The following is a 16,080-nucleotide window of genomic DNA, read 5'->3' on the forward strand; positions in this document are numbered from 1 at the left end:
CATTTCATGATGACTTAAACAGCTGCTAGCACAATTTCTGATGCTTTCCGTCTCAGAAAAAAAAAAATCATTAACTACCATTCCAAAGAGAAAGATGCATCTTAAGAAGAAAGTGAAACACTAACCCTTCTTTGTCAGTTGGCAACTTGAAATTTTTCCAGAAGTGATTACGAATACTTCTTTGCAGCTAATTATAGCTTCAACTTTGCATGTAAAAATAAATATATCAGCTGCATTGTTTCCTTAACTGCATAATTATATTCCTTAACAACAAAAATACCCAGCCATTTGATATTCCACTGCTTTTACAAGTATGGTAGAAATTTTGGTGCATCATTCTTTTATCTGTAAAGAAAAAAAAAGTTCTATAATTTAACCACATTGCAAGAATAAGAACAAAAAAGGCTATGACAGTAAAATAGTTAGAGCAAGTAGAAATTTTCTTACAACTTTTCCCCTCTTCCTTAGCCAAGCACTTTCTAAGATTTTCTGTAGTCTCTCCATTATTCTCCACAAGAAACTCGACTGCGGAATGCTCCTTTATAAAGAATGCCTTGATTGATTACACCTGCTGCTGATGACAAGGCAGATTTGCAGGCTTGCTGAGGATAGGGCTGATCACTGTGCAAGTGTTTTATGTGGCCCTTTTCATTTCACAAGCAACTCTAATTACTCCATTTACAAACACATAGGTCAAAGACCCCCTTTATAAATAAATGGATTGAAGAAGAAATGTACTTGTGCTGCTACAAGTCAGTGCTACATAGACAGTTAGCTCTGTTCTCCCCAAACTCTGCTCTCCCATTATGTTCCATAGATATTTTATATAAATGATGCAGAGAATACTTAGTTATGGTTCTTCTGTTAAATAAAATCAGTACTCTTGATTCATGTGATTCCTAGTATCTACACTTTCATTATATGGAAAGTGTGTGTGTGTGTGCGTGTGTGTGTGTGTGTGTCTGTCTGTCTGTCTGTCTGTCTGTCTGTCTGTATGTATGTATGTGTTAGTCCTGGGTTTTGAAGTTGGCCTGGGCACTATCTGTGAGCATTTTTTGTTCAAGGCTAATGTGCCCTACTACTTGAACCACAGCTCCACTTCCAGCTTTTTGGTATTTAACTGGAAATAAGAGTCTCACAAACGTTCCTGTAGGACCTGGCTTCAAACAACTATCCTCAGATCTTAGACTCCAGAGTCACTAGAACTACAGGTTTAAACCATTGGCACCTGGCAAGACTATGTTCTTATAAACCTTATAGATTATTACAGATTTCCTTTAATTCTGATTAATTTATAAATACGGAATAGAGTCTGGAATTGTTACTATGTGATGAAATATTATCTTCCCATCAGTCTTTTAACTCGTTACTGTTAATTTTAATTTCTTGTCCTAATATCACACTTGTGCTTCCCTTTAGCTATTTAGCTATAAAATCTCAATCATCATCCTTAAAAGGTTAAAAAGAGAGACAGTTTAACCATGAACAAAGACTCAGTCATTTCAACATACCTCAGTGACAACACCAGCAGCTATTGTAGAACCACTGTAACGCAACATGAATCTCCCCAGCTCCTTGAAGTCTTTGTAAAGCTCAAGGGCTACTGGTCTTTGTGTCTGTAGCTCCACCAAAGCATTCTGGCCTTTAGTCAACAACCTAGAAAGAGGAGTGGAAAGGAACAAAATAACCTGAAAAATGAATACTTCATGTTCAGCCAATAAACTGACTTAGTCTTCTGAAAACTGAAAGAAAATGCTGTTTTTTTAAATATGAAAATATATGTCTTTGAGTTCTCTTGACTTAAAAGAAGTGCAAAGAGTAACTCTCAAATTAGAAAAAATATTATGTAATAAGTTTATATTGAAATCTTCCAAACACAACTGCTACTGGAACCTAAAATGCTCAACACCCATCCTGATCAATATACTTCATTCCCTAAAGAAGTTATGATCTTCAGTTATCTAAAGGTAACTGCTGGGTACCAGTAGCTCAGGCCTCCTGCTGCTACCCCCACAAGTGCTAGAAGTACAGGCATAGACCACCATGTCTAGCACCACTAAAATTCAAAATCTGAGATTGTGTGTCAGGAAGCTCTCTTTATTATTTTTTAATCTGTGTTGTTCTTGGTTTTTGGTTCTGGGAATATAACCCAGAACCTTGTTCATGAGAAACCCATGCTCGGTCACTGCACTATATACCCCCAGCCTGAGATCTCTGTACAGAAGTGCCCAGACTACTCTAAACCCATCCATTCCCACCCCTTCCCCATCTCTTTCCTCACATAGGAACTCAGGACAAAATTACAGGATTTTTTTGTTTCTGTTTCGTTTTGTTTTGAGAATGCACTTATAAAAAATGAGGGGTGATAGAACAAGGCCAAGCCACAAATGGTTCCATACAAGTAAACAAACAAAATCCCCATGTATGGGCTGGAGGTGCACGCAGGCGCATGGCCTATGCATGCATCCAGACTTCCTGAAAGAGGGAACTGCAAAAGGGAGCATTTTCATTTAATCTTGGTGTTCTCTGGAAAGAGAACAGGAAACATAAACTACCCTTTCTGAGTTCAGGGACCGACTAAAACAAATAAAGTCTTTAAAAAATAAAATTCATTAGTATCTTCAAATATGGGCTTTATAGATTAGTTCAATCATGTTTAGGAAGAGGATAATCAAATCTGTTTATGACTTAGGCTTAATTTAATTTCTATGAAGTTCAATCCCATTTCTGCATCCAACAGACAAGTACACAGCATGCATGAACTAGAAGGAAGGAAGAAGGTGAAGCAGTGTTGGTATGAAATAAGAGAAAAGGACAGGACAGAAATACACGACAGGGAAACCTAGTAGGAGAGCATCTTCAATCCTAGGATCTTTGGGATAAGATTTCCTAGCAACTCCAGAGAGGGGGAAAAGCAAGCGTAGGCACAATGAATCAATTCTAATAGAAAGTTTCCCTATTTTCTAGGTCAAACAACCTAGCTTTTATATATATTTTACATGAACCAAACAAGTGGGTTAGAATCCTGCCTCTGTCACTTGTAAGTTTTTTACATCTGAGAGAACCAATTCAGGAGAAATGTTAGCCTTGAGACTTCTACCACTTGTCTCAGAACATTATGGCAACCACATATACTAGAAGCTTTTACAGACTCCTGCCAAAAAGAGCCACCTTCAAGACAGAGGTAGAGCAGCTGCCCCTCCTAACTAACCCAGCAAGACTGGGTTTCTAAGTGTGCAGCATCTCTCCTCTACCTGCAGCCCCTCCACTACCCAACTAACCACTCAGAGCAGTGGTTTAGCAGGTGCATCTTGGTAGCACTCAAGGACAAAAAGGGGGTTTTGAGTGGGTTTCCCCACAGGGCTGAAGTTGAGGAAAACCCCAAAGCAGAGGCAGCCAAGCCAAACCGAGATAGCCTTTAGCTTAATTAGACTAAGACACCTATATTTTGTAGTATCTACTACTAGCTTCTATATTTTCTGGTTCCACTGCACTTAAGGTCCTCAGGAAGTTACTTCCTTTGAAAAGTCCCAGCATTGTCTCAGGAAAACAACTGTCCACACTCTGTACTGGACACCAAATAGTAATCAAAGAAGCCAAATGGCGATCATTAAAATGGTAATCAAAAGGCTCCTGTGGACTAAGAACACCAAAGAAAATACTTTCCAGGAGAGAAAAGGCAAGGCTGCAGAACATGTAGATGGCTATATTCCAAGCAAAGAACATGAACTCATTAAGCAGGTGACAGGAAGTTAAGAATGCCTCAAGTTCAGGTGTGAAACCACAGGGAAGATATAATTTAAATTAATCTTATAAAATATAGAGCCAGTTTTTGAAATTTCTTTGTTCTTTATATCATCAGTATCTAAGGCTTGATACACACACACACACACACACACACACATTTACTACCTGAAATTAATAGCTAAACAGGAGCTTAAGTGTTTATTTTTAGGTTTGTTTTAATTCAGCAATAAAAACATAATTTCTGGAACAAGTAAATGTGGATTTCACTTACCTGAAAACCTATACACATGAGCTTATCTGTAAAGAATTTGCTTATATTGTTAGTGTTTACGATTTCTGCATTAACACACTCACTTAGGCTTTTTCTTCACGACTTCACCTGTGTTTTTGCTTAAGACGCTAATAAGTCGTTTAATAACAGCAGGTTCACTGACAGTCTGGTAGTGTAACAGCACCTAAAACAAAAATTGCAACACTGAATAACTGCTTAACAGTAATGCCTGTCTCTACATGCACTGTGTAAACTTTAGCAAACTGCATAAACTTCCTGTCCTTTTCCTTTGGAACAGTGAGGATAACAACACCTTAAGGTTGTCATAAAGACTATACCATTTAGAACAATCAGGGCAGTGACATGCAATTAGTCTGTTCCTCAGTTTCATTAGCTATACCGCAGGAAGATTTTAACAGCATTGTACAAAGAATCAAACAGGTTTAGGAGGTTCCGGGCATAACAGATGTACAACACCTATGAAATGTTCCATCATAAAAATAAGGTCGTGTCTGGGCTGGGGATATAGGCTAGTGGCAAGAATGCCTGCCTCGGATACACGAGGCCCTAGGTTCGATTCCCCAGCACCACATATACAGAAAATGGCCAGAAGCGGCGCTGTGGCTCAAGTGGCAGAGTGCTAGCCTTGAGTGGGAAGAAGCCAGGGACAGTGCTCAGGCCCTGAGTCCAAGGCCCAGGACTGGCCCAAAAAAAAAAAAAAAAAAAAAGAAGGTCGTGTCACATTCAACAGCAATTCATGTGCTTATTGTTGGGTAATGATCACAAAGTATTTATAGAGAAAAAGAAGAAAAAATAACATTTTAAATTTCCCTGAATACCAAGCACTGTGTGACTTAATCTCATTTCTATGGGAGTTTAGATAGGCATTGAAATCCATCAGCTATGAGTTCAAATCACTATCATTCATGGCAAGTACTAGCAGTCTTCTCCCTACAAAATTCCCACCCTCAGGTTCCTTATACTGAAATGAGGAAAATCAGAAAATGTTATTTTAAGTAGTGCCTGGCACATGGCAAATGTGCAGTTAATTGATGACTCAATTTACATACCAGCTATCATTGTCCTTGTTTGATATGCACGGCTAATATAGAAAAATTTTGTAACAATGTAGCCATACAGTTGTCAGAGCTGAGTTAGTTACCACTACTTATGTGAGACATATAAGGAACTGATACCGGGGCTGGGGATATGGCCTAGTGGCAAGAGTGCTTGCCTCGAATACATGAAGCCCTAGGTTCGATTCCCCAGTACCACATATACAGAAAACGGCCAGAAGTGGCGCTGTGGCTCAAGTGGCAGAGTGCTAGCCTTGAGCAAAAAGAAGCTAGGGACAGTCTGTGCTCAGGCCCTGAGTCCAAGGCCCAGGACAGGCAAAAAAAAAAAAAAAAAAAAGGGAACTGATACCAAAAAGATACGTAATTTAATGTGGCCATGGCACTATCTCACACTTAGATCAGCTGGGCCTACAAATCTCAAGAGCTGACCCTACTTCAGCTTACTACAGGGCCTGTAGAAATCACCTAAAAGGTCTGGACAGATCCCAATCCAAAGCAGAAGAATATAGGATGGCCAGACTACCCTTACTTTTGAATAATAAACTTTCAGTGTACAAGCTACAGACACCAGGAGTTTCTTTATCATATCTGAGCTACAGCCCATACTCTAGCTGTAGTGAAAAGATCACATTCCTGGGAAGTAAGAAAGCTATCAAATTTTAATTTGTTTGTGAACACCACTTTAATGCTATTTTGTTATATAGCTACAGACACTTCAAATCTAGAATTTCCTAGTCAAAATATAGTTTTCTTATTCAGAAAACAGAAATACAGGCTGGGGTGTAACTTAATGGTAGATCCCTTGCCTAGCATGACTTAAGACTCTGAGTTTAATTTCCAACACTACAAAGGCGACAATCAATGAGAGAAAACAGAAATAGAAGGGAGATGGTGGACATACAATCCTAAACATTGGGAAGTTGCTAAAAAGTCCCACAAAAAAGCAAAAAGGTAAACTGGTAAATTTACTTCCTAAAAGCTTACCTCTTTTAAAGAACTAAGTCAAAGAAAATAAAGGCAAATTCGAAAATCAGAATTAGATCTAATTTCTCTGTCTCCACATCATCTTACAAGAAAATTCTTATAAAATACAAGTAAAAGAACCTACATACAAATAAATATCATATATATGTGTGTATATCTCAAACCATAATTCAACACAATCTGTACCATAGTGTAATGGAGGGAAAAAGTACTGGATTTTATATTACTATTCATATAGTCATGATCATGACCTCTTGTAGTGCCCAGATCCTTATCTGTGAATGCAGACCATACTAATACAGATGTACAGCCTCCTTTAGGTACAATTCCCTAATCCTAGAAGCCTGATAAAGGGTGCTTTTCCAAAGTAGGTTATAAACCTACTTAAATAGCAAAACTACACTTGAAGTGAAACAACTTATATTCTTGTGTATAACATGTAGTATTAGTATTGATAAGGTCTGACAGAGAATATTAATGTTTCCTTATAAAGCGTTTCAGTATCGGCCAGCCACAGGTTAGAATTTTACACAGCCTAAAAATCCTAAATTCTAAAACACACAGACCTGAAGGGCTTCAGCTTAGAACTTTGCTTTATGTGAAGTTTTAAGAATCAAATTATCTAGTGTTCTATAAACTTCAATGGGGCTGTATATTAGCTGACAAATAATTATTTTCCTTAAATTCTAAGAAACCTACATTTAAAAATTAAGGAATATATGGTCATTTTCCCTTTCAAAAGAGTGCCAAGATCATTAGGGAACTGACTTTTTTTTTTTCAGCAAGTGGCATTGAAGAAACAAGATATCCACAGGGAGGGCTGGGGATATAGCCTAGTGGCAAGAGTGCCTGCCTCGGATACACGAGGCCCTAGGTTCGGTTCCCCAGCACCACATATACAGAAAACGGCCAGAAGCGGCGCTGTGGCTCAAGTGGCGGAGTGCTAGCCTTGAGCAAAAGGAAGCCAGGGACAGTGCTCAGGCCCTGAGTCCAAGGCCCAGGACTGGCCAAAAAAAAAAAAAAAAAAAAAAAACAAAGATATCCACAGGGAAAAGAATGAAGATGAAGTAGTACTTAATACCATATATAGAATTTAGTTGAAGGCCAGGGTCTGGGGGGACGTGGTGGCAGACATCATGTCCAGCTGTGAAGGCACAAATTCCTGAAACAGCCCAAGAAATAGTTCAAGGAAATGGATAGGAAGATAATGGTTTCAAAGAGAAACAGGAAAAAAAGAGCAGAAAAAAATAAAAAAGAGGCCAGACACTGGTGGTTCATGTGTGTAGTCCTAACTACTCAGGAGGCTGAGATCTAAGGATTGTAAAGGTTTGAAACAAGCCAGGATATGAAAGTCCATGAGACTCTATCTCCAATAAACCACTTAGAAAAAGCCAGAAGTAGCACTGTGGCTCAAGTGGTAGAGCACTAGGCCTGAGTAAAAGAAGCTCAGGGGCAGCGCCCAGGCCTGAGTTCAAGTGGCCAGAAAAAAAAAATTTTTAAGGTAAAAAAGGAGGCTTTTGAGAAGGGATTGTGGCTACAAGTGGAATTAAGAAATCTGGCAAAAGTAAGCTGTCCTTCATGACTAAGATAATGGTGACCCTTGATTCTATTTCTATTTAAAAATTTGGATTCCCTGTCATCATCTTTTGTCACCTACAGGTAGAGTAAGTGTTGTCTAGGAATCTAAACATAGTCAAGAAAACACCTGAGAGTAAACATTTATATTAGAAAAATTCAACTCAAAATGGATCAAAGACAAATGTATAAAACTAAAACTTACAGAAGAAAATATAGAGCAAAAAGCTTCATAATATGGTATATGCCAAGGTTTTCTTGGCTATGGCACCAAAAGCATAAGGAACATAGGAAAAACAAAATTTCTTCAAAATTAAAACCATCAAAGAACACTACTGAGAAAAAGAAGACGACCCAAAGAATAAATATTTTTAATTCTATATCTGATAAAGGATTCTCAGAACAAATAAAGAATTACTACAACTCAATACACACACGCGCACGCACACACACACGCACACTCTAATAATTCAAAAACATGAGGCAAGAACTTCAGGAGACATTTCTCCAAAGATATACAAATGGCTACTAAGTACATGAGAAACTCACTATCACTAATCATTACAGAAATGCATTAAAAAATACAATGGGAAATTATTATTAAATACAGATTTTCAGTTTGGAATAATAAAGTTCTAGAGACAGAAAATAGGGATGCTTGCATAGCATTGTGAATGCATTTCATGCCATGGAATTACACTGAATCACATAGCCAAATGGTAAATTCTGTTATATATAACTTCATAAATTAGAAAAGAAATCAAACAGGAATTCAGATAAAGTCTAATGTGTTCTATTGTTTTCTCTTGTAAAATATATAGCTTGCCATTTAAACAAAGGGCAATTTATATATGCTTATGTATTTGTCTCTAGACAGTAAAATTTTCATTGCTTAGGAAACATTTTCTTGCTTTAAATTTTTTTTCTGAAAAACTTTCCCCATAGAGTATGGTGCTGTTTTTTTTTTTTTTTTTTTTCTCTGATCAAATTTCATTCTGGTTTTTGTGACTCAATATACTCATGTCAAGTCTCAAAACGCAATGCCAACACTTTCAATTCATGCTTATTTTTTTAAAAAACTGTAGACAGGAAGATGTTATTGCTATTCAAAGTAACTTAACCTCCTGACCTCTCTACTTCTCCATTGGCAAATATAATTTGGATGAGTAAAAATATGATATAACCAACCTCTCCGCGTTCTTCTCATAGGACATATTAGTTTCTATGAATGAGTTCAATTCCCTCAAAAGTGATCAAGTTGTAGTTACTCGCTAACTGATCATTTGTAGTAGTTACAAATTACATATTCTCAACTATAAATAGTATTTGGTGAGATACTTTTATTCGTTTTTAGTGTAAAAAAGAATTTCACAGAATTATTGAAGTATTTTAGCAGTATTCTACAAATATGGTTTTAGATAATTAAATGTATATAGAAACAATTAAAAACTTACAAGCAAAGTTCACAATTATCCCAAATGAAAATGTATAATTATAAGCTGAATTTATCAGATAATTTATTTCCAACCTCTAAAACACTAATTTTAAAAAGTTGGAAGATCGGGGCTGGGGATATAGCCTAGTGGCAAGAGTGCCTGCCTCGGATACACGAGGCCCTAGGTTCGATTCCCCAGCACCACATATACAGAAAACGGCCAGAAGCGGCGCTGTGGCTCAAGTGGCAGAGTGCTAGCCTTGAGCGGGAAGAAGCCAGGGACAGTGCTCAGGCCCTGAGTCCAAGGCCCAGGACTGGCCAAAAACAAAACAAAACAAAACAAAAAAAAAGTTGGAAGATCAATCATTACTGTCTTAACTTCATTTAAAACACATTAAGCATTAAATGCTGAAAATGTCCATTTATATATTCAAATACAAATTTTTCATTGTTACATATAGCCTATACAACATGAGATATTGATAAATAAAAATCTAACAAGAAAATATTTATTACAAAAACAAAGTATGAAACTATAGAGTATGGTACTAAGTCTATGAAAAATACACATAGAAAGAGAAATCTAGACTGATAATCAGGATACAAATAAATATTAATTTGCACTCATACTGGGTAGATAATATATGAGTATAAAATACACTGAAACATAAGCATCCATGGATTATGCAATTTGGAAACATTATTTCCTGAATGTCTGAAGTTTCCAAAATCTTCTAAACTCATCTATCACTTATAACCAAAAACATGCAAATAAGCATATTAAGCAAGACAGAAAACCAGGAAGACCTCAATTCAAAATACTAGATAAAACTGACAACACAGTAAAAGCCTATCTCCTTTTTTTCTAGGTGAATTTTATTATCACAGTTTGTATCTGACTGAGTATGCAATGTTTTCTCAATGCCTACTAAAAAAAGCCCTTACAATCAGGAATTAAAATAAAAACCAAACTACACATGATTTTCAAATTCTACCTTTATGGTTTGGTTTTCCAGACTGCAATAAGATATTAATTTAAGATAAACACATCTAAACACATCTAAAATTAACTTTTTACTTTTCTGGATAAGATTACTTTGAATTTATAAAGGAAAAACAATAAAACATTTTGGAACTTACAGGAAATCCTTTAGTGATAGGAACTTCAATATTAAAAATGAGGATTCGGGCTCTAAAACGAGTGCAAGCTTTAATGGGTTCTTTGGGGCCACAAAATATGCAGCCAACACTGTAACAACAACAACAACAACAAAATGAGGACAGGTAATTGGGGACAAATATATTTACATCCATTACAAATATCTCTGAACTACTTATAAGGAAATAAAAACAATTAGGCATATTAGGACTTTTGTTAATTACTCCCTCTGAGTTAAAAAAGCATTCCTTTGTACATTATAGCTTTCACTCAAAGCACATTTGTGTGCTGACAGTGCTAATTTCAATTTTAAGGAACATTTGCTAATATTACTCCAACTGTCCATTTCTGGCCAAATAAGATCTATAATTGAGTTGGTGGATTGTAAAATTCAAGTGTTTTCAAGTCCTTTAACCAAAACAATGGTTGCTTAAACTCATTTTCTTACTCACTTGATTTTGATGATATCCATCCCAACCAAAGTAAGACTAACATGATCGCCTGCCGCTGCCCAATCGACGGGTTCATCATGAAGAGTGATTCCTGGAAATGAGTAAGAACCAAAGCACACGGTGAAACACCTCACTACCAAACCATAACAACCAAGAGAGCTTGGCTGGTTTGTGCTTCATCAGTCTCTACTCATCATTTTCAATTTGAATGGCCTGAGAGTGAGAAATGTAACTGTGAGCGTTGAAGGAAACACACTTCCTTTTAGACTTGGCTCTTCCAGACTGCCCCTAAACAGAAAGTGACTTGCATTTGCCCATAAAAGGCTGACTTTTGCTCATTTAATCATGTACTTTAAATTCATTTATACAATCAAATGATGATTGATACACAGGCCTATTCAATCCTTAATGGATTCACACACAATGAAATGGTTCAAATTGTTTCTAATGACAGAAGAGATGAGAATGGGGAAGGTCATAATATTTTGCTCTATTCAGCTTTACTTCGATGTTTTGTGTTGTTGTTACTTGGACTTTTTGGTTTTTTGTTAGTTTTCATTTTTGTTGCTAGTTTTGTGAGACTGACTGACTAAATAGCCCAAACTGGCTTTTTGAAACTCTTGGTTATCCTTCTTTGGTCTCCTGGATGCTAGGATTACAAGTATGAGCCAGCACATGGGCAAACTGTTTCTTTCTTTCTTTTTCTTTCTTTCTTTCTTTCTTTTTCTTTCTTTCTTTCTTTCTTTCTTTCTTTCTTTCTTTCTTTTTCTTTCTCTCTTTCTTTCTTTCTTTCTTTCTTTCTTTCTTTCTTTCTTTCTTTCTTTCTTTCTTTCTTTCTTCTTTCTTTCTTTCTTTCTTTCTTTCTTTCTTTCTTTCTTTCTTTCTTTCTTTCTTTCTTTCTTTCTTTCTTTTTAAGTAAACAACCAACTAAATGATATAACCCATGCCCAGTCAGAATTTGAAATGGTCCATTCACAGCCCTTCAATCAGTCCTGACTCAGGAGAATCTCTTCTCAGAGAGCTGCATGCTGGCAAGAGAGATTAAGGAAATAGTGATAGAAAATACAAGTTAAAAATGATTCCAGGCGGGCTGGGAATATGGTCTAGTGGCAAGAGTGCTTGCCTCATATACATGAGGCCCTGGGTTCGATTCCTCAGCACCGCATATACAGAAAATGGCCAGAGGTGGCGCTGTGGCTCAAGTGGCAGAGTGCTAGCCTTGAGTAAAAAAGAAGCCAGGGACAGTGCTCAGGCCCTGAGTTCACAACCCAGGACTGGCCAAAAAAAAAGATTCCAAGCATGGATATCTGACTTGAAACACACACCTACTTCCTTAGAGGCAACCCCAGAGATCAGGGCAAAGTTTGGCTACCTTACTCTACGCTTCTAAAGATATCCCTTATTCTCTGATTTATTTTATGAGCTAAATTCCTTCCTATTGTAATGTGGACCCTCTGATGAAGTGTGTAGGCCAATCACTGTGGAATAGTTCATCACTGGACATTATTTAATTAAGTACAAGTCATCATATCTTTATAATAATACACATTGTTCATATGCATCATACTCTCTTTCATATTGCTTTTTCCTTTCTTTTTTTCCCCCAAAGTAGCATATTCTCAAGGGACCAATTCTTACTTTTAGAGCTCAGAAAGTGCCCACAGTTTTACGTATGTGTACATCAACATTAATCTGAAAAGAAGGTTGTAACTCTCATCAAGTATGAAAGGATTCTTAATTCCAAAAATGTTAATATTTATGGTACTAAGAAATATTGATCCAACTAGAAGTGGTGTACACATGTAATCCCAGCACTCAGAATGCTGATCAGGACAGGAGATCAAAATTCAAAGTCACTCTGATCTGCACAGTAAAAGACTGTCTCAAAAAAAAGCTTATCAAATATAAATTAATAAAATTTAATTATTAAATATAAATTATAACTAATACAATAATTAAATACAAAATGAAAAATGCTCATATCTGGTTCTTCTTTGCCCTAATAACATCACACTGCTGTCTCTTATTTGTTTTCCTAATAACTTCGAGGTTTTTCCCTACTACTTTGTGTACTTGCTTTGTTAATAAATGAAATAGTGATTTGGAATTTCTACTTTATAGTAGCAGGTCATTTGGGGGATACTGTAGTTAGAGGATCAGAGCAGCAGCTTAAATATTCAGAGAGAAATGTGTATAGTACAGTCCAACAAACTAAGCAAAAGCAATCTAGTCAGAAGTGAAGGCTGAGAACCTGAGCCTCTCTGCATTAGAATGAGGCTCTCAGGCAAGGGCATTCTCCCCAAGCTGCGGCCCATGCTTCCCATTAAAGAACAATGATGAGAGGTAATGCCTGGAGTTGTCTGTGAGAAGGGACAAAGAAGAAAAGGATGTGGGACTTCAGAAGTGACTAAATGCGCATTTAAGAAGTCACAGGGAACCTGTCTTAAACTCTATGATGATTTTAAGATTATGGTCTTTCATAGTTGATGCTATTAAAAACAATTCTTATTTTCAAAAAGTGTATTAACATATAGGAGATTAGTATTTCAAAAACATTGTAGCTCTTAATCACTTTTTAAAAAAGAAAAAAATAAGCCAGGCATTACTGGCTCAAACCTGTAATCCCAGCTACTCAGGAAGCTGAGGTCTGAAGACTGAGGTTCAAAACCAGCCAGAGAGGGGCTGGCCAGAAGTGGCGCTGTGGCTCAAGTGGCAGAGTGTTAGCCTTGAGCAAAAAGAAGCCAGGGACAGTGTTCAGGCCCTGAGACTGGAAAAAAAAAAAAAAAAAAAAAAACAGCCTGAGGAAGAAAGTCCATGAGACTCTTATCTCCAATTAACCACCAAAAAAAAAAAGAAAGAAAAAAAAAGAAAGGCCAAGAGTGGAGCTGTGGATCAAGTGGTAGAGCACTATCCTTGAACAAAAATCACCAGGGCAAAAACCCAGGATTTCAAGCTGTAGGATTGATTAAAAAATATAATATTATATATATATATACACAAATATATTTAAAAAGAAAAGAAAATCACAGAGTTGCACTTGAAAAATACTGAGCTATGGAAAATAATATTTTCTAAAGTACACATAATTTTGACCTAAACAAATTTCATAGGCCCTACCAGGCAGAAAGAAAATAATCTGAAGGAAATAATGCTGTTTTTGGTTTCTGTACTCACCCTAAATGTAACTTACATACTTAACCTTTACTCACCTACTAACATTCATTCCTCTTTTTATAATATTTGGCTGGACATGATGGCTGAGGCCTATAGTCCTAGCACTCAGGAAAGTGAGACAAATGATAACCACCATTTGAGACCAGCCTATTCTACATAGCAAGACACAGTCTTAAAAACAAAACAAGAGCTAGAGATATATGGCATAGTGGCAAGAGTGCTTGCCTCATATACATGAAGCCCTGGGTTCGATTCCCCAGCACCACACACATAGAAAATAGCCAGAGGTGGTGCTGTGGCTCAAGCGGCAGAGTGCTAGCCTTGAACAAAAAGAAGCCAGATACAGTGCTCAGGGCCTAGTCCAAGGCCCAGGACTGGCAAAAAAAAAAAGAAAAAAAGAAAAAAAAGAGCTAGAGATAATAAGAGGTAGCATGAACAAGGTCCTGGGTTCAACCCCTAGCCTGGGATTGAAAAAAAAAAATCCTACCTTTAAGCTGAATAAATGAAGTGTTCATTTGAATGTTTAAACTACTCAAATGTAACTCTACATATAAACTAACTTGAAAACAACAGAGGAAACTACTAGACAGTTATACTTCAGCTTAAGGTTGTTATAAATAATACTTAATACTATAAAGTATCTTCAATTTCACAATGAAGTCAAAGACTTGGCTGGAAGCCAGATTATAAGTATAGAACATAAAAATATAGAATACAATTCTTTTTAAATGTATGTATGTATATACAACATATATATGTATACATAAGTCTAAGATGATAGAAATAATTACCAACCGATCTACTGATGTACATGAAAGAATATATTAGATCTCTGAGCAAACGCAGTGGCTGTGGAATATAAACCAGTTCTGTTCACTTTCAACATTAAGTTATCTATGTTTCTGTCTTACTTAAGCTTTCTTAATTCATATGTATGTGTATATATACATATATACGTGTGTGTATTCTTGATCAAAGATAATATGCATGTACAAGCATAAGCATAATCAAACCTGTTATTCTGAGATACAAATTTGATAATGACACTGTTTGCTTTGCCACCGACTAGTATCAGGTTGGAATTAGACCTCATTTCTTCTACAGAATATGATTTAAAATGTATCTGTCAGGTGTCTACACATCTGGTTTAATTCTAACTGGGCTTCTTGAATCAATACCAAAAACAGAACATTGCCACAGTTAGAATGTTTTATGTACACATAGTCACAAAAGAAAAAAAAATCGCTCTATGTTTTTACATACTAATCTTCAACAGTTAGTATCATTTTGACAGTTAGTTACAGTTTTAGTAAGAAGATATTTACTCTGGAGATATAACTAAACTACTTAAAAAAAAAAAAACCTGCTGTCTCAAAACCTGCTGTTTAGCAAAAGTATCTTGCTGATGAATACCTTTTGCAGTACAAGTTTCATTAGGAGGCATTGCCAGCAGTCGGTCACCAGTCTGAATATAGCCAGCTTCAATTTTACCAGTCACACAAAATCCAGATCCTTGATCTATAAAACATGTCAAAGTCTTATGATTCACAAAACAGTATTATCTGATTAAGACTGTTATATATAGTTCCCACAATTATATAAAATGACTATTTCAATAAATATACTAAATATGGCATACTATTTTCATGTTTTTCTTGCAAATAAAATCATTCCTATTTTTTTTTTTTTAGTGGCAGTCAGGTGCAGGTGGCTCATGTGTATAATCCTAGGTACTCAGAAGGCTGAGATCTGAAGACTGAAGTCAGCCTGGGTAGCAACATTTGTGAGACACTTATTTCTAATTAATCACCAAAAGGCTAGAAGTGGAGCTGTGGCTCAAGTTATAGAGTAATAGCTCAGGAACAGTGCCCAGGTCCTAAGTTCAAGCCCCACACACAAGCTGTATCTCATTCCTTTTTCATTATTTGTTGAATATTACAAGCCACTAAATACTGGAGATAAGGATATGAAAATAGAATCAGAATCTATAGGAAATTTACACTAGCAAACAGAAAAATAAAAACAACTAAACTGAACTGAAACAAATACTAAACAGAAAAAGATGCACCTAAGAATTCACAATGGTATACTGAGGCTGTGCTCATTACACATGCCTACTATTGGCAAGGCCCTGTATTCCATACCAGCAAGCCCCACTTCTCACTCCCAATCAAGCTATAATAGCATGATGGGCATTTCAAAGGAGC

General features: G+C 36.4%; 1 protein-coding gene across 2 annotated transcripts in view; it reads right to left on the reverse strand.

The window, feature by feature from the left end:
• The window catches only part of Hbs1l (HBS1 like translational GTPase), a 62,696-nt gene continuing 46,616 nt past the window's right edge, over positions 1-16,080 (reverse strand). For both annotated transcript variants that reach the window (XM_048354121.1, XM_048354123.1), the window contains 6 exons: positions 15,287-15,391; positions 10,700-10,790; positions 10,229-10,337; positions 4,102-4,202; positions 1,512-1,656; positions 1-345 (listed from right to left, as the gene is read on the reverse strand). In XM_048354121.1, coding sequence (XP_048210078.1) covers positions 334-345; positions 1,512-1,656; positions 4,102-4,202; positions 10,229-10,337; positions 10,700-10,790; positions 15,287-15,391 — 563 coding nt within the window. In that variant the 3' untranslated portion in view covers positions 1-333. The remainder of the gene's footprint in view (positions 346-1,511; positions 1,657-4,101; positions 4,203-10,228; positions 10,338-10,699; positions 10,791-15,286; positions 15,392-16,080) is intronic.

This window comes from Perognathus longimembris, chromosome 9 (assembly GCF_023159225.1).
Source record: "Perognathus longimembris pacificus isolate PPM17 chromosome 9, ASM2315922v1, whole genome shotgun sequence".
NCBI classification, from domain to species: Eukaryota; Metazoa; Chordata; class Mammalia; order Rodentia; family Heteromyidae; genus Perognathus; species Perognathus longimembris.